Source organism: Neomonachus schauinslandi, chromosome 12 (assembly GCF_002201575.2).
Source record: "Neomonachus schauinslandi chromosome 12, ASM220157v2, whole genome shotgun sequence".
Lineage (NCBI taxonomy): Eukaryota > Metazoa > Chordata > Mammalia > Carnivora > Phocidae > Neomonachus > Neomonachus schauinslandi.
This window is the reverse complement of record NC_058414.1, coordinates 34,782,875-34,805,613: the sequence shown is the minus strand read 5'-3', so window position 1 is coordinate 34,805,613 and position 22,739 is coordinate 34,782,875. Positions and strand designations below refer to the sequence as shown.

General features: G+C 35.5%; 1 protein-coding gene across 1 annotated transcript in view; it reads right to left on the bottom strand.

The window, feature by feature from the left end:
* The window catches only part of AKAP9 (A-kinase anchoring protein 9), a 156,716-nt gene that overhangs the window by 116,930 nt on the left and 17,047 nt on the right, over positions 1-22,739 (bottom strand). Inside the window, 3 exon segments of the mRNA XM_044920183.1 lie at positions 200-253; positions 11,623-11,667; positions 15,415-15,645. Coding sequence (XP_044776118.1) covers positions 200-253; positions 11,623-11,667; positions 15,415-15,645 — 330 coding nt within the window.

The window sequence follows — 22,739 nt, the reverse complement described above, 5'->3', positions numbered from 1 at the left end:
AGCAAAAACAAGATACCGCAAAATCTGTCACAATTGAACTTTTATAACAAAATGTGGCTAATTTTGGTTTGTTAAACATTAAAAGCATTTAGAAATCACACACAGAAAGAAGTACATGCAGGAAAAAGCTCTGTTAGTAAGCCAGATGGTTTTAAATAGTATAAAACATTAGTATCGTGAGTAGTTTTAAATACTGTACCCTTAATAAATTTGTAGGCTTTTCTGTTCTCACCACAAAACTGCAACCATTTACCTGTACAAAAACAATTTCCTGATATATTATGATTTTAGACAGAATTTTATTTAAAGCTAACAATTATATTTCTGCTAACTATATTCATGCATCTCTTATGCATAGGGAAAATGCCTCATTGGCAAAAATAGACAAAATGATTAAATTTAAATCTATAAAAGACATTATGATCATTTCAAATACCAAAGATTCCCAAAACATTTGAGTGCTAACAATGCAGAAGACATGGTACTATACATTTTTGTTTAAGTGAATTGAAGTTCTAAGTGCAGTTTCTGTTTTGACTTCAGAGGGGTAATTATAAACCTCAAGTTACTAAATCCTCTTCTACAAAATCCTGCCTTATAATCATTTAAATAACTGTTTTTTGATTAAGCTCTATTCATTTTAAAGTAAAATTGTTTACTGGTGCAAATTCACTAAAGGTTGGTAAATAGGTCAAGAAGTATGAGATATTGAATAGGTGAGGAACAGTCCCCCACCTTTTCCTGGGGGAAATGACAGCCATGCCAACCCTGACTGATGTAGAAATTTTCCATAACATATGTTTGCCTCTCTCTATCACAAACACTTGACGATGGGAGGAAGAAGGATGACAGTCTATGTCTCCTGGGTTGACCTGGTGGGAGATTAATTTCAGACCAATTAATCTATTTAACAAACCCTTCCTTCCCCCAACTGTGCACAAAAAAAACTTCACTTCTGCTTACATCTTAATTATTCATAATTCTACGTTAACAGAATCCAAGATAATAAAGTTTGTACTGTTGGAATACATAGACTAGAATATCCCAGAGTTAGGATACGGACTACATCTTTTTATTTTTTTTTTATTTTTATTTTTTCTGATTAATTGAATGTTTATTTTTTATTGTTATGTTAATCACCATACATTACATCATTAGTTTTAGATGTATGGACTACATCTTTTTAAAAGTGAAGATACTGGGGCGCCTGGCTTGCTCAGTCAGTAAAGCATGCGACTTGATCTCGGGGTCATGAGTTCAAGCCCATCCCACTTTGGGCGTGGAGCCTACTTAAAATTAAAAAAAAAAAAAAAAAAGTGAAGATACTAATTAAGAGTTTTGTAACAGAGTTTGATTCCTTTGTTTTTTTTCTAAGGATAATTTCTGAAAAATAAAGTTAAAAAAAAATTCATCTTTATGGCAACACAATATTACAATTTGTTAAAACTAACAGAAGACAGGAGTACTAACTCTATTAAGATTATTAATATCAAGTTACTTGAAATAACTTTCCAATTAAATCCTCCTAAATTTCAATTAGCTTTTCTTGATTCTGAAATGAAGCAGTTTGATAAGCATCTATTAAAATTTTTACAGTTACAGTATAATGAAATGGATTTTATGAATATTTTCAAATATATTAAGCAAGGATACACCTTTAAGTGGAGATGATACAAGTCATCAGTTTATAATGACTGTATCTAACACATTATATAGCCAAAGTTCAGCTTAATTTTTCTCTAACTTAATCAAAATTACACTCTTATGTATTGGCTTCTTAAAATACATGACCATTTTCAAGACTTAATTACATGTTATTATAACAAACATAAAAATCATTATTAAAAATTTTTAAATACTATGTAAATAGATAATAAAAAATTATTCACCAGGACTAAACTAATATAAACTATATTCTGAAGTTAGAAGAGAAATACTCAGCAGAATACTAGGATCACTAATAGTTAGCATTATTCTATTTTTTTAATGAAGATAATTACTTTATTGATAGCTAAAGGGTACAGCATTCATCCCTTCTTACATTAATCTCCTAACACTATACCAGGTAAACCTTAATATGAAAGTAAATTAATAACCTGAAACAGGAAGATTAGATTGATAAACTCAGGTGAAGAAAAGCCTTTCTCTTAATGTCCTTTTTTTACTGTGGCATTTGTCAAAGTTATTTAACCATTAGGCTGTACTAATATATTCTTTCTGAATTCACAGATATATTCAATCTGTATGGAGAACATGAAGACTTGGGAAAGTATAAGTAAGGTACATTTTCAATTTTAAAATGTTCTGTAGAGGTAAGTATCATCTCATAAAGATACTGCTATTCAGAAAGAATCAGAGGAAGATAATTTTTATAACCATAAAATGGCCTTTACACCAAAACCTTTTCCTTTCAGTGGATGTTAGTTTAAAAGCATAGAAGACTGCCAAAAAATAAAAAAATAAAAAAAAAATAAAAGCATAGAAGACTAACTCACTATTAATATCTTATCCTATTATACTTAATGTGGTACTATTTACATTAAAAATATTAATAATGGATATCCCTATCAAAATACCATCAACTTTTTTCAAAGAAATGGAACAAATAATCCTAAAATTTGTATGGATATTTTAATAAAATAATCTGATGGTTCAAAACAGTTCATGAAAATTATAGTTCAATGTGCTTCAGTGACTCATGGAATTGGAGCCAAGTAACTAATGAGGTTAAGATCATCCATTTAAAGTCAAAGCTGATTATCAAATACCACACTGTACACCTTAAATATATACAATTTTTAATTGTCAATTATACCTCAACAGAGGTGAGAAAAAAATGAGGTGAGGTTAAAAAAAAAAAAATCAAAGTTAAAAGACTAAGTTTATATAACTTCATGGCTAAAGGCTATGTCTCCCACTCCAGCTAGTCATTTCATAAATATCATGAATCATACAAATAACTTGGTTAAGAATCACTAAATAATCACATAAAATCCAAAATGAGAGTATCTGCCCTGCTGTCACTTCATCTTTCCATACTTAACAAAGCATATTTATTTACCTGTCATGTATCTAGGTTGCCTCCAGCATTTGCAACTTTCTCCAAATAACCCTGCTCAAAGGGTATCAATAAAAATATTTCATGTACATAGAGCATTTTGGATATGAAATGTCCCTTCATGGAAGACTGAACAGATTAGGTATAATTTAATTTGTAAGAAGGGCATTTTTTACTCAGTCTGATTCCTCTGGTATACGTAACTGGGTATATTTATACAGAAGAGATCTTACTAGGGGCGCCTGGGTGGCTCAGTCGTTAAGTGGCTGCCTTCGGTTCAGGTCATGATCCCAGGGTCCTGGGATCGAGCCCCGCATCGGGCTCCCTGCTCCGCGGGAAGCCTGCTTCTCCCTCTCCCACTCCCCTGCTTGTTCCCTCTCTCGCTGTGTCTCTCTCTGTCAAATAAATAAAATCTTAAAAAAAAAAAAAAGAAGAAGAAGAAGAGATCTTACTAGGTATCATAGGTATCACAGGATATTATCATCTAATTCTTTCTAGGCCTGAATCCATTATTCAATCCAATGAGAATACCAGCCAAAGAAGTCAAGAAAATTAAGTGCATACCATAAAATTTCCAATCTAAGTTCTAAGTAACTAATCAGGATCTGAAATCCTTTTGAGAATAATTTGTTAAAAGAATTCTATGGAGGATAAATGAAGTATGGAGGAACCTCCATACTTCATTTACTTAGTGTAAAGATAAAGCATATTTCTACTGAAGAGCAGTAAAAAAAACCCCAAACTTTGTTGATTATCTTTTTTATACCAAACACCATACTAAATATTATCAAATATAACCCTCACAACTACACTGTGAAGATCTCACTGTTTTACAGGTGAAAAACTGTATATCAGAGTTGAAGTGATGGGCACAGGTTGATACACCTTGGGGGTGATGAGGCTGAAATTTGAGCACAAAGCTCCAAAGCTCCTGTTCTTTTTTATTACCTTATTTCCCTACATACCAGAAAAATGACAGCGATATTTTAAAAACATACAAGATAATTATGTGGCCTACAATTCAAAACTAATTCTGAAATTTTAAAAATGCTCCAATGCAAACAAGAGCAGCCAACATTATTAAACTTTGGAAATCTGGCATTTGTAATGAAGTTATAATCTATGTATCTCCTACAAAGGAATTTCCTTTGGCAGGGAGGGTGTGATACTAAGAGATAATTCCTTAAAATTTCCAATATGAAAATCATAACAGGGTGAGATTTATTCCTCAATTTACAAATTTAGCTTACTAATGATTCTTCTGCCTCCTGAAAAGGTAACTGTGGCTTAGAAGTCCCCCTTCATTCTAGCTCAGTCAAACCAGTTTTTTTTTGTTTTGTTTTTTTTAATAACATAATGTATTATTTGTTTCAGGGGTACAGATCTGTGATTCATCAGTCTTACACAATTCACAGCGCTCACCATAGCACATAACCTCCCCAATGTCCATCACCCAGCCACCCCATCCCTCCCCATCCCACCCCTCCAGCAACCCTCAGTTTGTTTCCTGAGATTAAGTGTCTCTTATGGTTTGTCTCCCTCTCTGGTTTCATCTTGTTTCATTTTTGCCTCCCTTCACCTATGATCCCGTCTTGTTTCTCAAATTCCATATACAAGTGAGATCATATGACAACTGTCTTTCTCTGATTGACTTATTTCACTCAGCATAATACCCTCTAGTTCCAGCCACGTCGTTGCAAATGGCAAGATATCGGGTTTTTTGATGGCTGCATCGTGTGTGTGTGTACACACCACATCTTCTTTATCCATTCGTTGATGGACATCTTGGCTCTTTCCACAGTTTGGCTATTGTGGACATTGCTGCTATAAACATCAGGGTGCACGTACCCCTTCGGATCACTACATTTGTATCTTTGGAGTAAGTACCCAGCAGTGCAATTGCTGGGTTGTATGGTAGCTCTATTTTCAACTTTTTGAGGAACCTCCATACTGTTTTCCAGAGTGGCTGCACCAGCTTGCATTACCACCAAGTGTAGAAGGGTTCCCCTTTCTCCGCATCCCCGCCAACATCTGTCGTTTCCTGACTTGTTAATTTTAGCCATTCTGACTGGTGTGAGGTGGTATCTCATTGAGGTTTTGATTTGGATTTCCCTGATGCCGAGCGATGTTGAGCACTTTTTCATGTGTCTGTTGGCCATTTGGATGTCTTCTTTGGAAAAATGTCTGTTCATGTCTTCTGCCCATTTCTTGACTGGATTATTTGTTCTTTGGGTGTTGAGTTTGATAAGTTCTTTATAGATTTTGGATACTAGCCCTTTATCTGATACGTCATTTGCAAATATCTTCTCCCATTCTGTCGGTTGTCTTTTGATTTTGTTGACTGTTTCCTTTGCTGTGCAAAAGGTTTTTATTTGATGAAGTCCCAATAGTTCATTTTGCTCTTGCTTCCTTTGCCTTTGGCGAAGTCAAACCAGTTTGAACATCATTAACAGGAATAGCAAAAGCTTCAAAACTAGCCCAGAGTATCACGGATTCAACCAGCCCCCATATTAGCGATCTTAATGAGATATTTTCAAACATTTCACAATCAATTTTTCTACTGTTTTCCTACGGACACAGAGAATATATGACTTCGTCACAGTATAATTCATCATGAATCCAGGCCCAAAATATATAATATCACAAAGGTTATGATCAAATCTGGTCTATCTGTCATTTCATAAATATCTTTTTTCAGTGTAATCTTCTAAGTAACTGTTTTTTCCAATTATAAATCAGTTAATCAATTTAGTTTTTGTGATCTCCAGTAAAAAGAAGAAGTATCAAAGGATAGGTCACATAGTAAAAAGAAGTATCTTTCCTGAAACTTTTGTTTGGAAAAAAAAAATACATATGTATGTATAGATATATATTTATTCATGTACACAATCATTCATGTATATAACAATAAAACATGTATGTGATTACATATGCAAATATGTAGAAATTACACACATATACATGTAGTATAGATTTCTTGTTCAACCATGGTCAACATACTCTAACTTTTAACTGTAGGAATTATATTTAAATATTACTTGTACCTTATTTCAAAACACATCAGATTTACTAGGTATCATAGATAGTTTCAATACATTCTTCTGGACCTCATAATTCCCACCAGTTTTATAGCTTAAAAAAATCTAGGCAAAAAATAACTTATTGTAATAAGACTTTTCAATATTACTGTTTTCAAAAAGAGAACTTGAAATCACAATCTTTTGATGTCCTTACCTTTCAAATCTGTATTAATAAAAATTAAAGTTACTCTCTTATCCCAAAGTGAGAAAATGGCTATATAATTTTAACCAAATTTCAAAGGCATATATGAGATGGTCTGATCTATAGCCACTTGGCTTATAAAAAAATTCACCTTACTGTAAAGAAAAAAAAGGCACTTTGTGCAGTCCTGGGGTATCCCAAAGACATAGGGAGTTCAGGCATAAAAACACCTGAAACTTTCAATCAAGAAAGACAAACTATAAGAATTATGGCGTTAGAAAGAGAGAGAGAAGACTTCCGAGTAGGAGACTCCTGAGCTCACCTCTCCCCACGAACACACCAAGGCTGCAACTACATATACTGCAACTCACTGAGAACGACCTGAAGACTAGCAGAACAGCTCTTCCACAGCTAAAGATAGAAAGAAAAAGCCACATCGAGAAGGGTAGGAGGGGCAGAGATGCAATCAGAAACTAAACCTCCCATGCGGCAACCCACAAGCAAGAGAGATATCACAGGTGTGAAGGTCCTCCTTGAGGAGCAAGGGGCTTAAGCCCCACATTGGGCACCCCTCTTCCTGTCGATCTGCACTGGGAATATGAGCCTCCATAAGTGTCTGGACTTAAATCAGCTTAACTCTGGGAGAGTGGAGGGCTATAAGAAACCAATACTCCACTCTTAAAAAGACCAATCAGTGTACACCAGCACCTACTCAGAGACCCAGCCCAGAGGTAGCAGTTTGAAAAGCGCCTGGACTATATTATGTGATGGAGATTTATTAATTTTAGGGCTTGTGCCACAGGGGCAAGGATCTGCAAAACTTTCTCTGGGAATGGAAGTGCTGGCAGGCACTATTTTTCTTGCCCTCCTTCAGCCCAGCTGGCTTGACACTGGTGGGCCCCCATTCAGACACTCTTCCTAGCACCACTCACCCTGCCCTGATGTTCCCCTGCACAATCATTCTAACCAACCCGACTGCCCTGGCAAGGGCCCTTCCGAAGTGACTCCTGCTCTAGGGAGTCCCACCCACCTGCATGCCCATGACCGTGGACACCGAGCCCCCCAGCCAAGTCACACTGCATCCTAACTCCACCCACCAGCATACCTGAAGCAGCTGCAGCCAGTCCTCTTAGCCAGCCATGTTGGGGCCAGCCCTACCCACCAGTGTACCCATAGCAGTTGCAGCCCAGTCACTATGTGCAGATGACATGATACTATATATAAAAACTCTAAAGACTCCACTAAGAAACTTTAGAATTAATAAATGAATTTAGTAAAGTTGCAGGACACAAAATTAATATACAGAAATCTGTTGCATTTCTATACATTAATAATAAACTAGTAGAGAAATTTAAAAAATCCCATTTACAATTTTATCAAAAAAGAATAAAGTATCCAGGAATAAAGTTAACCCAGGAGGTGAAAGACCTGTACTCTGAAAACTATAAGACACTGATGAAAGAAACCAAAGATGACACAAATAAAGAGAAAGATATACCATGTTCATGGGTTGAAAGAATTAATATTGTTAGAATATCCATACTACTCAAAGCAATCTACAAATACAATGCAATCCCTATCAAAATACCAACAGCATTTTTCACAGAACTAGGACAAATAATCTTAAAATTTGTATGGAACCACAAAAGACCCCAAATACCCAAAGTAATCTTGAGAAAGAACAAAGTTGGAGGGAACACAGTCCCACATTTCAAACCATACTACAAAGCTACTGTAATCAAAACAGTATGGTACTGGCACACAAATGGACACATAAATCAATGGAACAGAACTGAGAGCCTAGGAAAAAACCCATGTTTATATGGTAACTAATCTATGACAAAGGAAGCAAAAATACACAATGGGGAAAAGACCGTTTCTTCAATAAATGGTGCTGAAAACACAGGACAGCTACATGCAAAAGAATGAAACCACTCTTAAACCATATACAAAAATAAGCTCAAATTGGTTTAAAGACTTGAAGCTATAAAACTCCTAAAAGAAAACATGGGGAGTAAACTCTTATACCTCAGTCTTAGGAATGTATTTTTGGATCTGTCTTGTTAGGCAGGGGCAACAAAAGCAAAAATAAACAACTGAAACTACATCAAACTAAAAAACTTTTGCACAATTAAGGGAACGCATCAACAAAACTAAAAGTCAACCTATTAAACGAGAAAAGATATTTGTAAATGACATATCCATTAAAAGGTTAATATTCGGGGCACCTGGGTGGCTCAGTGGGTTGGGCATCTGCCTTCGGCTCAGGTCATGATCTCAGGTCCTGGGATCGAGCCCCAGGTCAGGCTCCCTGCTCCTCCCCCTTGCTTGTGCTCTCTCTCTCTCAAATAAATAAATAAATCTTTAAAAAAAAAAAGGTTAATATCCAAAATATATATTAAAAAAAAAACCTCACAGCAGAGTGTATAATGCCAAGTGAAGTCAGTTAGAGAAAAACAAATGGAATATGATTTCACTCATATGTGGAATTTAAGAAATAAAACAAATGACCAAGGGGAAAAAAAGAGAGACAGACGAAGAAACAGACTCTTAACTACAGAGAATAAACTGATGGGTACCACAGGGGAGACGGGTGGGGGGGGATGGGTGAAAGAGGGGATAGGGATTAAAGAGTACACTCATCATGATGAGCACTGAGTAATGTTTAGAATTGATGAATCACTATATTATACACCTGAAACCAAATATTAACACTGTATGTTAACTATGTTAAAGTAAAAAACTTAATAAAATTTTTAAAAAATTAAAAAATAAATTTAATAAAAAGAACTCATAGCACTCAACCCCAAAAAAGAAAGAAAGAAAGAAAGAAAAGCAAAAAAAGGAAACAGCCAAACAATCCAATTAAAAAATGAGCAGAGGGTCTGAATAGACATTTTTCCAGAGAAGATACAAACATGACCAACAGGCACATGAAAAGATGCTCATTATCATTCATCATTAGGGAAATGCAAATTAAAACCTCAATGATATATCACCTCATGCTTGTCAGAATGGCTATTTAAAAAAAAAACATGAAATAACAAGTGTTGGTGAGAATGTGGGACAAAGGGAACCCTTGTATACTATTAGTGGGAATGTATATTGGTGCAGCCACTATGAAAAACAGTATGGCAGTCCCTCAAAAAATTAAAAATAGATCTATATGATCCATTAATTCTATTTCTGGGTATTTATCTGAAAAAAATGAAAACACCAATCTGAAAAGATATATTGCACCCCTGTGTTTATTGCAGCTTTATTTACAATATCCAAGACATGGAAGCAACCTAAGTATCAATCAGTAGATGAATGGATAAAGAAGATGTGACATATATATATGTGTGTGTGTGTGTGCGCATTTGTCTATATATGATGGAAAATTACTCAACCATAAAAACAAATGAAATCTTGCCATTTGTGACAACATGGATAAGTGAAATAAATCAGAGAAAGGGGCACCTGGCTAGCTCAGTAGGTAGAGCATCTGACACTTGATCTTGGGGTCATGAGTTTGAGCCCCACGTTGGCTGTGGAGATCACATAAATAAATAAATAAATAAATAAATAAATAAATAAATAAATATTTTTTAAAAAGTCAGAGAAAGACAAATGCCGTATGATTTCACTTACATGTGGAATCTAAAAAACAAAACAAATGAACAAAACAGAAACAGACTCATAAATGTAGAGCACAGACTAGACTGGTAGTTGCCAGTGGAGAGGGAACGTAGGGTGATGGGTGAAATAGGCATAGGGGAGTAAGAGGTACAAACTTCCAGTTATAAAATAAATAAGCCACAGGGATATGGAATATCCCACAACATAGGGAATATAGTTAATATTACAATAATTTTGCATGGTAACAGGCGGTAACTACACTTACTGTGGGAGCATTTTGTAACATATATTAATGTCAAATTACTACGTTGTACACCTGAAACTAATATAATAGTCTCTATCAACTATACTTCAATTTAAAAATAATGAATAAAAATAATTTAATTATGTTCAGTTAGCCAACATACAGTACATCATTAGTGTTTGATGTAGTGTTCAACAATTCATTAGTTATAACACCCAGAGCTCATCACAACACGTGCCCTCCTTAATTTTTTTAAAAAGACTATAGCCATTATAGAAAGAAAAAAAGCAGTGTTGCTTTCATAAAGAAGCCCCAAATTTAAAGTCACAAGGCCAGATTCTCTGAATTGCAAGTCGTGATTTTATTTTTTTATTTTTATTTTTTTAAAGATTTTATTTATTTATTTGACAGAGAGAGACACAATGAGAGAGGGAACACAAGCAGGGGGAGTGGGAGAGGGAGAAGCAGGTTCCCCGTGGAGCAGGGAGCCCGATGCGGGGCTCGATGTGGGGCTCGATCCCAGGACCCTGAGATCATGACCTGAGCTGAAGGCAGATGCTTAACGACTGAGCCACTGAGGCACCCCTGCAAGTCGTGATTTTAAATTGAGATACTTTCCCTATAGGCAACTTTATGTAATGTAAATCAGGTACCAATTTATTTATTCTACCCTTGTTAATTATCTTCTTAACCAAACTACCAATAAGTATATTCCCAGCTTTTAAGCACATTAAACTTTTGAAGTATCAGAGTTTTTACTCCCATTTGCAATTCAAAACAGTAGTCTGTTCACTTAGAACATGGTTTTTTTTTTTTTGGTATTAGAAACCTACAATATATCAAAACTTATGGAATACACTGAGTTGCTGAACCATTCAGAGCAAGGAATAATTTTCCATATCCTCAAATTCTGGACCAAAGAAATGATAATGATATCTAAAACAATAAGAAAAAGATAACAATATGACATATATTTATTAATAATACATAAAGAAGGTATTTCCTAATGTGGCCAATGCCTACATTAGCTTTTATCACCTAAATTAAAAATCACTATTGCAGCATTAATTTCAACAAATGAATTTATGTAATTATATAGAATTAAAGCATTTGTAAAAAGCATCACTCACAATGTGAAATAGTATATGTATAATGAAATATTTACTGTGTTGAAAATGGATACCTTATGATGATAATTAATCCTAAATCTCAATATCATTTTCCTAGAAACTTAAAGGCCTCTAATTAAGGCCCAAGCTATTCAAACAGATTTAAGACCTTAGTTAATAATCTGAAAAAAATACAGAGAGAAAAACATAACCTTCAGGTTTTCTAGGTCATTTACATTGTATTTTGTTATGCTATACTTCATTATATTTATAAAAATACATAAGCAGGTGAGTTGCGAGAAATAAAGGATTAATGTTTCAAAAATAATACATAAAAAGTTAATCTACATAATATTACTTATTCTTACCTCTGAACTATAATCATCTGCCGTAGTTGAAATCTCACTTTCTGGCTAAAACAAAAATAAAAGCCAATTACATTAAAGCCTTCCCCTCCCCCGCCAAACATTGTACTTCATTAACCCATTACTCTTAGTAACATATGATAGAAAATTCATATAAAAATATCACTAAAAAACTAGCAAAATTATTCAAGCATTTAAAAAAAAAACTTTAAGTATGTGGATTTTATTTTATTCATTTTTTTTAAAAGTAAGCTCTGTGCCCAACATGGGGCTTGAACTCACAACCCTGAGATCAAAAGTCACATGCTCTACCAACTGAGCCAGCCATATGCCCCTAAACCTATAAAATTTTCACTCTATGAATCACAATAGCTAACTAACACACCTGACATTTATCATAAAGCATTTTTCTAAATATAAACGTATCAAGAGGTACTTTCACACCGGGTCTTATATACATTACAAATCATTTGTAAGACAAGCACCAAATAAGATATCATCCCTCTAATTCTTATGTCTCTTTTAAATAAAAGAAAGTCTTAAAATGTTACTCAAAAGAGTTCAATTTCTTCAAAAAGAAAAATCATCAGCGTGCCTGGCTCAGTTGGTAGAACATGAGCTTAGAGATTACTTTAAAAAAAAAAGGGTAAAAAAAAACACCAAATCTTGATGCTAGAAAAGTAGTAAGAACTTGAAGAAAAATAACAATGTTCATTGTTTTTTTTTTTTTTAAAGATTGTATTTATTTATTTGAGAGAGAGAAAGAATGAGAGAGAGCACATGAGAGGGGTTAGGGTCAGAGGGAGAAGCAGACTCTCTGCCGAGCAGGGAGCCTGATGCAGGACTCGATCCAGGGACTCCAGGATCATGACCTGAGCTGAAGGCAGTCGCTTAACGAACTGAGCCACCCAGGCACCCAACAATCTTCATTGTTACTAACACCTCTGCAGCTTATAAAACACTTACTAAGACATTCCTGTTTCATTCTTACAACCCTGGGATTTGGGTATGAAGTGAGTGGCTTTTCTGAGCTTCCCTTAGTTGAGAACCACTAGAAAGAGGTTCCCTCAGTTCAGAACCACTAGGAAGTTTCCTCAAGGAGGAAATTTTCACTGCTTTCACTGTTCACCCACTCATCTAAGAATCTCAATTTACAAGTGAGAAAAGAGACCTAGATATTTCACCTTTTCATTCAACAAATATGAACCATCACTGTCTCCTTCCCCATCTATACTTAAGGAAATTTTATTTATTTTTATTTTTTTTTCTTTAAAATTTTATTTATTTATTTGAGAGAGAGAGAATGAGAGAGAGCACATGAGAGAGGGGAGGGTCAGAGGGAGAAGCAGACTCCCTGCCGAGCAGGAAGTCCGATGCGGGACTCGATCCAGGGACTCCAGGATCATGACCTGAGCCGAAGGCAGTCGCTTAACCAACTGAGCCACCCAGGCGCCCCTATACTTAAGGAAATTTTATTCATCACTCAATACCAAGTTCTAAGTCTACCTCCTCTCTGATGTAGTAACTGATGCCAGGAACAGAAATAAGCTTACCCCTATCCTAAAATTCTGTCATAGGGGTTCCTAACTTATATGACCCTCTTTTTTTTTTTTTTAAGATTTTTTATTTATTTGACAGAAAGAGACAAAGCGAGAGAAGGAACACAAGCAGGGGGAGTGGGAGAGGGAGAAGCAGGCCTCCTGCCAAGCAGGGAGCCCAATGCGGGGCTCGATCCCAAGACCCTGAGATCATGACCTGAGCCGAAGGCAGACGCTCAATGACTGAGCCACCCAGGCGCCCCTATATGACCCTCTTTTAAATCTAAAATACTTTCATGACATAAGTCCTCATGGCTGATTCACTTATGCCTTTTAAACAACTATAGATTAAATGTATATTGTGTACTAAAAACTGTGTTACTGAGGATGAAATGGTGAACAAGACACTCTTTGCACTGGAAATGCTAAAAGTCTAGTGAGAAGCCCAAACATTGATTTGTTATGCAGAAAAAGATAACAAATACATCTTCAAACCACGTCAAGCACCAGAGTTGCCATTTTACATCATTTAAAAGATCCAGATTTCAACAAACAATTACAAGATACACAAAGAAAAAGGAAAAGTATGGCCCATATAGAAGAAAAACAACAGTCAGTAGAAATGGTTCCTGAGGAAACACAAATATTGGACTTCATATACAAAGACTTTAAATGAGCTATTTTAAATAGAGTCAAATAAGTGAATAAAATTAAATCTAAAATACTGAAGAAAACTATAAGGATACTGCCTTACAAAATAAAGAGCATCACTATAAAAGAACCAAAGAGGGGCATCTGGCAGGCTCAGTTGGTGGAGCATGCGACTCTTGATCGCGAGGTTGTGAGTTCAAGCCCCATGTGGGGTGTAGAGATTACTTAAAAAAATAAAATAAAATTTTTAAAAATAATTTTTTAAAAAAGTAAAATAACTGAAATGAAAAATTCATTTCAGGGGGCTTAACAGATCTGTGAAGAATCAGCAAACTTTAATATATAGTTCAATTGAAATTATGCAGTCTGAGGAAAAGATTAAAAAAGAATGAAGAGGGGCGCCTGGGTGGCTCAGTCGGTTAAGCATCTGCCTTTGGCTTAGGTCATGATCCCAGGGTACTGGGATCGAGCCCCGCATTGGGCTCCCTGCTCAGCGGGGAGCCTGCTTCTCCTTCTCCCTCTGCCTGCCGCTCTGCCTACTTGTGTTCTCTCTCTTTCTCTGTCAAATAAATAAATATTTTTTTTAATAAATAAAATCTTTAAAAAAAAAAAATGAAGAAAAATGAACCGAGCATGAGGGATCTGTGCAACAGTATCAAACATACTAACATGCATAATAGGAGACCCAGAGGAGGGGACAGAAAGGAGCAGAAAGAATATTTGACGATACAATGCCCGAAAACTTCCCAAATTGGATGAAAAACACTAATCTACATATCCAAGATGCTCAACAAATTCTAAGTAGGAGAATATCAAAAAGATCCACTCTTAGCTAATCTTTAACATCCCAAACCTTTTGAATAAAGCTCAAATCCTATATATTATCTAAATCTTTCTGTTTCCATATAAATATGTCAGGGTACACTCTAAATTATAATTACTACCTGTCTCACACACCACTCTTTCTCCTAAGCATCCCAGCCTTCTCTACTCGTGGTTTTAGTTGGTAGCTCCAACCCATCCACCATCCCAATCCACTTTTAAATTCTCCCTCATCGCCTTATTCTGGAAAATCACACCATTAAAGAGAAGAAGAAAATCAGCCTTTATTTTGGGCCTTCTATGGGCCAGGTGCAATCTCCTGCCTCTCACCTTTACCATCCTCCCATCCCCAACATTCTGTGATGCTTTTAAAACTAAACTTCCTACAGTTTCCAAGTCATATCATAGCTTCATGTTCTTGTGGATGTTGCTTTTTTATCACAGAGGTTGCCTTGCTACTTCTTCGCTGATAGCTTATGCCGATTTAGCATTCCCCCAAATCATGGTACTCTAGGGTACCATATGCATTTTTGTTACCATAGCTGTAATCAGAATACACAGACTATCTTACATCTGCCTTCCCCACTTGACTTTCCTAAAGGGCAGAGAATGTCATATTCACCCTTGTATCCTTGGTGCTGAATCCTTGATGTATTATATTATAGTTGTACTATAAATGTTTATTGAATTAAGCTCACAAAAACTGCACAGGGTAATAATGAGTGTCATTACAACAACTTTCCACTTAGACTTCTAATTTTCAAAAATCTAGATGAATACTTACTTCAACAGAGAAGACCTCATCACGTTTGATTATTGTGGATTCAGGAGTCACGGCTGTTCCTACCCTCTGAGAACTATTTATGTACATTTCATCACTCTGTGAGTGCTCAATATTCAAAGCATGGTATGTTGACACATCATGTTTACTGCTTGAAGTTTTCCTCTTTTTTTTCTGCTTCTTAGAAGGATTCTGCCCATCAGATTGAGCTTTCCTTTGTCGAAATTGGGCAAGCTACAGAAAAAAAGACATTGTCCTTATCATTAGAGATACTTTTTCTTTACCACCACTATGAAAAAAGCAAGTATCTTTGGAATCATTTTCTTTACAAAATCAAACCATCACTAAATAAAGGACAGTTGTTACAGTCCTTAATATAACTACTGAATTGCAAAAAAATTAGGTACTTCCGAATAAATACTATTCAAATATTAAAAAGAACTGAAAATGTCATGTCTAAAGAAAAAAAATTAGCCCAGAGTTAGGTAGAATAGGGAAAACAGGCGCTCTCACTCACAGCTTGGCAAGAGTGTAATCTCTGGATGTTAGATTATATAAAAATATAAGAGGTCTAAATGCGTTTACCTTGTGAAATTTCTGGGACTTCTACTGATTTGTACTAAATTTAATTAGTCCATGCAAAAGATTTAGTTACACAAACGATCACTGCAGCCTTGTTTCTAATGGGAAAAAAATTTGAAATAATTTAAATGTCAAACAATAGTGCTTCCTATCCCCTAATCACTTGCATATCATCATCAGGATTTTTGCCATGTCCTAATGCCATCTATACTTATCATTAACTTAACATGTTTTCACTAGTGTACTTATCTAAATTTATTCTAAAAGGAGACTTTCTATCCTGGTATAAATTAAAAGCCAGTATCACTTGTGATTTCCTTAAATAAAATAGTAAACAGAAATGAATGTAATGAAAACTAATACTACATTATCAAAATTTTAGCTAGGTATTACTGCTGAAGGTTATAAGAGAAACAGGCAAGTGTTAAAGGAGTATTAAGGATATATGAGCATCAAACAGACTTTTGGCTTACTGTAAACAGATGGTCTAAAAAAAAAAAAACCTGGAAAAGTATTAACTTTCTTATGATACTATTCACTATTATTTATTTATTTTTAAAAAGATTTTATTTATTCATTTGAGACACAGAGATAGAGAGAGAGAGAGAGAGAGCGCATGAGCGGGGGAGAGGCAGCAGGAGAGGGAGAAGTAGGCTCCCCGCTGAGCCAGAAGCCTGATGTGGGGCTCCATCCCAGGACCCCAGGATCATGCATGACCTGAGCTGAAGGCAGACGATCAACCATCTGAGCCACCCAGGTGCCCCTATTCACTATTAATTAATACTGGATCAGGCTATCACCTAAAATATCCTGTCACCACCTAAAATCAGAAGTATGCATTACATACTTTGGGTAACACTGGATTAACTCAATTAAAATGTTAATGCAAATAATCAATAATATTAAAGATGTTTATATAAAAAGTATATGTGAAAAAATAATAAAGAGGTTTATGACACAGTGGTATATATAAAATAATACTGCAATAGAATTTTTTTTTTTAAGATTATTTATTTATTTGACAGAAAGACACAGCGAGAGAGGGAACACAAGCAGGGAGGGTGTGAGAGGGAGAAGCAGGCTTCCCACTGAGCAGGGAGCCCAATGCGGGGCTCGATCCCAGGACCCTGGGATCATGACCTGAGCCAAAGGCAGACGCTTAACAACTGAGCCACTCAGGCGCCCCAAATCTTTTTTTTTTAATAAAAGGAAAATGGTGTGCATCTCTTTCAACAAAGACAAGCAGGGCTCCGGCCCACAGCCTTCAATAATTCTAACTAGCTTGATTTTAGTAACATTATACACATAGGCATATATAAATTCTGGAAGAATATAACCATAACTTTGATATCTCTCTAGACTGGAGATTTCAGGTATTTTTCCTTATGCTCATCTGAAATTTCCTTTTTTATGCAACACATTTTCTAAATTTTATATGAAGCAACTACTAACCACCAATTCTTAAATTTACTTTGAGCTACTTGATCATTGAGAGAAGAACAAAAGCATAAGAATAGCTGTAAGCCCCTTTGGGCCTTAAAAATAGGAAATCTACTAAACAGTCAACAAAACCAAAAGACAACTGACTGAATGGGAGAAGATATTTGCAAATGACATATCAGATAAAGGGCTAGTATCCAAAATCTATAAAGAACTTATCAAACTCAACACCCAAAGAACAAAGAATCCAGTCAAGAAATGGGCAGAAGACATGAACAGACATTTCTGCAAAGAAGACATCCAAATGGCCAACAGACACATGAAAAAGTGCTCAACATCGCTCGGCATCAGGGAAATCCAAATCAAAACCTCAATGAGATACCACCTCACACCAGTCAGAATGGCTAAAATTAACAAGTCAGGAAACGACAGATGTTGGCGGGGATGTGGAGAAAGGGGAACCCTCCTACACTGTTGGTGGGAATGCAAGCTGGTGCAGCCACTCTGGAAAACAGTACGGAGGTTCCTCAAAAAGTTGAAAATAGAGCTACCATACGATCCAGCAATTGTACTACTGGGTGTTTACCCCAAAAATACAAATGTAGGAATCTGAAGGGGTACGTGCACCCTGATGTTTATAGCAGCAATGTCCACAATAGCCAAACTGTGGAAAGAGCCAAGATGTCCATCGACAGATGAATGGATAAAGAAGAGGTGGTATATATATACAATGGAATATTATGCAGCCATCAAAAGGAATGAGATCTTGCCATTTGCAACGAGGTGGATGGAACTGGAGCATAATATGCTGAGCGAAATAAGTCAAACAGAGAAAGACATGTATCATATGACCTCACTGATATGAGGAATTCTTAATCTCAGGAAACAAACTGAGGGGTGCTGGAGTGGGGGGTGGGGTGGGAGGGATGGGGTGACTGGGTGATAGACACTGGGGAGGGTATGTGCTCTGGTAAGCCCTGTGAATTGTGCAAGACTGTTGAATCACAGATCTGTACCTCTGAAACAAATAATGCAATATATGTTAAGAAAAAAAAAAAAAGGAGAAGAAGATAGCAGGAGGGGAAGAATGAAGGGGGGAAATCGGAGGGGAGACGAACCATGAGAGACGATGGACTCTGAAAAACAAACTGAGGGTTCTAGAGGGGAGGGGGGTGGGAGGATGGGTTAGCCTGGTGATGGGTATTAAAGAGGGCACGTTCTGCATGGAGCACTGGGTGTTATGCACAAACAATGAATCATGGAACACTACATCTAAAACTAATGATGTAATGTATGGTGATTAACATAAAAATAAAAAATTAAAAAAAAAATAAAAATAAAAAAAAGGAAATCTACTACCAGCATATTAATTATATAACTATTAATTAGACCAAGCACAAAGATGGCCAGTAAATTTCTTATGATATGAAGTCTTAAAACAATCTTAATGATGTTGCTATCATTAACTATCAAAATATGTGACAAATACCAGAACTTATAGAATAACACACAGCATATTTTATACTTATTTTGTCTGTTGCAGATGAAAAAAAGGATACAGCTATGTAGTAGTGATTACTTAATAAAGACATCTAACTCATAAGTTAGAAATATCTAATCAATCACTGACCTTGTAGAATGTAAAAATATATCCCATTAAAAATTTTCCCCAGTTATTTAGCAACTAGCCTGTTATCCTACTTCATGTCTGCTTAAGGAACAGATGCAAGACCAGTTGCCTCTATTTGTACATTATTAAGCTGCTGGAATGCATTTAAACTACTTTGGAGGATACTAAATTCATTCTTAAAAATACACCAACTGAAACACTATTACATGTTATCTGAAAATAGAATCAAAAGTCTAGGCACATCATTTTAAAAAGATCCCACAGAGAGAACACAAAACCAAGAAAAACATTAATAATGACATTCTTGATATTTAAGTTCAACTTCAGAAACTTCTTAAAATTCCATGTTGTCTGTGTTAGAAAATATACCCAGAGAGCAGAGAATATAAAAACAAAGACGAATATTCTGTTTAAAATTCCAACTTGTAGGGTTATATAATTTATATTTAATATTTATTTTATGTACAAATACATAACAAAGGAGAAAACTAAAACTGTATTCTAAAAAGTCTGATTTTTTAAAAAACACCTCTCAGACAGTAGTATCCATTACTAAATGAACCCAAATGAAAAAGTTATTAATAGATATAGAATAAAAAGTAGAATGGTTTTCGGGGTGCCTGACTGGCTCAGTCAGAGGGGCATGTGTCTCTTGATCTTGGGGTGGTGAGTTTGAGCCCCACTTGGGAATAGAGATTACTTAAAATAAATAAATAAGAATTAAAAAGTAGAATGGTTTTCTGGTAGAATGGTGTAGAATTAAAAGTAGAATGGTATTTAGAACAAATCATTTCTAAGAACATAAAATTACCAAGACATTGTTTTAGGCTTTTTACTGATTATACGAAGTCATACTATTTTTTCAGAACAATTAACCAGAAGGTAGACAGCATGAGGGTAAAGACTTTTGTTATGTTCACCGCTATATATTCAAAGTCTGGAACAGTACTAAAAAAATACATGTTGAGGGGCGCCTGCGTGGCTCAGTTGGTTAGGCGTCTGCCTTTAGCTGAGGTCATGGTCTCGGGGTCCTGGGGTCGAGCCCTGCGTCAGGCTCCCAGCTCGGCAGGGAGCCTGCTTCTCCCTCTCCCTCTGCCCCCACTCGTGCTTTCTCTCTCTCAAATAAGTAAATAAAATCTTTTAAAAAAAAATACATGTTAAGTGAAAAAAAGATAACTTATCTTTTTACAGAAAAGTTACCACTAAAAAAAATTATTTTAAGCACTATTTCATAGAACCAGACAATTCAGATGATATAACAGGCATATCTAATTCTATTATCTAGAAAAGTTCCATGGTCTTAGAATTAAAATCAGCAATTAAATGAATCAAAACACAAAATAATCCCTCTTACCATCTCTTCCTCCATCAGGCAAAACAGAACAAAATTAATTCTCAAAAATAATGCCCCACAATAGCTTTTTAGCAAGAGTTCTGTTTCATAAAAATGTATACAGAACTATACAACTCAGCACCAAAAAAACCAATCTGACTAAAAAATGAACAGAGGTTCTGAATAGACGTTTCTCAAAGAAGACATATAGATGGCTAACAGATGCATAAAAAGCTACTCAACATCACTCATCATCAGGGAAATGCAAATCAAAACCACAGTGAGATATCACTTTACTCCTTCAGAATGGCTAAAATCAAAATCACAAGAAATAACAAGTGTTGCTAAGGATGTGGAGAAAATGGAAACCCTATGCATGGCTGCTGGGAATGCATACTGATGCAGCCACTGTGGGAAACAGTATGGAGATTCCTCAAAAAATTGAAAATAGAATTACCATTTGATCCAGTAGTTCCACTACCTGGTATTTACCCAAAGAAAATGAAAACACTAATTTAAAAAAAATATACACCCCCACGTTTACTGCAGCATTATTTACTATAGCTAAGATATGGAAGCAACCTAACAGTTCACTGATAGACAAATGGATAAGTAAGATGTGGTACAATATACAATGCAATATTACACAGCCATAAAAAATGAGATGGCGCCAGTGGCTTAGTTAGGTGGGCATCTGACTTGATTTCTGCTTGGGTTATGGTCTCAGATTGTGGGATCAAGTCCCGTGTCAGGCTCCGTGCTAAGAGTGGAGCCTTCTTGGGATTCTCTCTCTCCCTCTCCTTCTGCCCCTCCCTCCTTCGCTCTCCCTCTCAAAAAAAAAAAAAAAAAAAAAGAGAGAGAGAGAAAGAGCGAGAGCATACCATTTGAGACAATGTGGGCAGAACTGGAGGGCATTATACTGAGTGAAATAAGTCAGACTAAGAAAGACAAATACTATATAATTTTACTCATATGTGGAATTTAAAAAACAAAACAAACAGAAAAAAGAGACAAAAAACCCAGACTCTCAAATACAGAGAAGAAACTATAGAGGGGAGGTGGGTACGGAGATGAATGAAACAGATAAAGGTGAATGAGAATACACTTGTATAGGTATAGAACTGTTGAATCATTAAAGTGCGCATCTGAAACTAATACTATGTTAATTATACTTTGATTTTAAAAATAAATAAATATATAATGCCCAGAAGAGCTTCTCAGCAAGAGTTCCATTTCATAAAAATGTGGGAGGAGTAAGATCATAAGTCTAATTTCTTACACCTATGTAAGCTATTTTTATTTTAAATCTGAAAAGTGGCAAGCTAGCAGATAAGCAAAAATCAGAAACTCTACTCAATTATCTAATCATCTGATATTGAAATGATACACTTTAAATTACTGGGAAAACATTTATTCTAAAACATGCTGAAAATTCAGACTACAGCCATCTGTGTTTGTCATTTGGAAGCCAATTATAAAAATGTTAACATATGTAGGCACAGAAATAGTTGCAAGATTTACTGAAAAGATATCATGTCCACATACACTTGTCTTTCAGAACTAATTCAAATCTCAAGCAAATATCTTACTTTGACCAGAACATGAATAAACGACTAAACAAAAATGACTGATAATTTATTCCTTAAGTTCAATATTTATAACCTTATAAGTAATCATTCTCAATAAAACAAGGAACTTAAAAAATCCTGTATAAAAACAAGCCAAGTTTTTATAATGGCACTTCAAAAAAACTACTAATTATAACGTTTATCAAATGTTCACTGAGTGTTAACTATGTGCCAGGCACTGTGCTAGACATGAACCAAAATACATGGTCCTACAAGTAGGATCTTTTAGTCAAGGCCAGCCTATTACATCACTGAGTTGTGGGAAGCAAATAAGATAAAAGTTAGTGTACAATTTCATAATCAAAAGTACTCCTATATATCTTTAAGGAGGTGGTATGGGAGCTTCTCATACCCTGATTTTCTCAAAGGCAGCTTTTTTAAAAATAATTTTCTTTTTTTTTAATTTAAATTCAATTAGCCAACATATAGTACATCTTTAGTTTCAGATGCAGAGTTCAATAATTCATCAGTGTGTATAACACCCAGTGCTCATCACATCTCATGCCCTCCTTAATGCCCATCAGCCAGTTACCCCATCCCCCACCCATCTGCCCTCCAGCAACCCTCAGTTTGTTTCCTAGAATTAAAAGTCTCATGGTTTTTCTCCCTCTCTGATGACTTTCAAAGGCAGCTTTCTATAAGAGGTGTGGTGGTTAAGTTTTAGATCTGTGAGGATAATAACTTGGCATAGGACAGGTATTAAGTAGTTTATTTA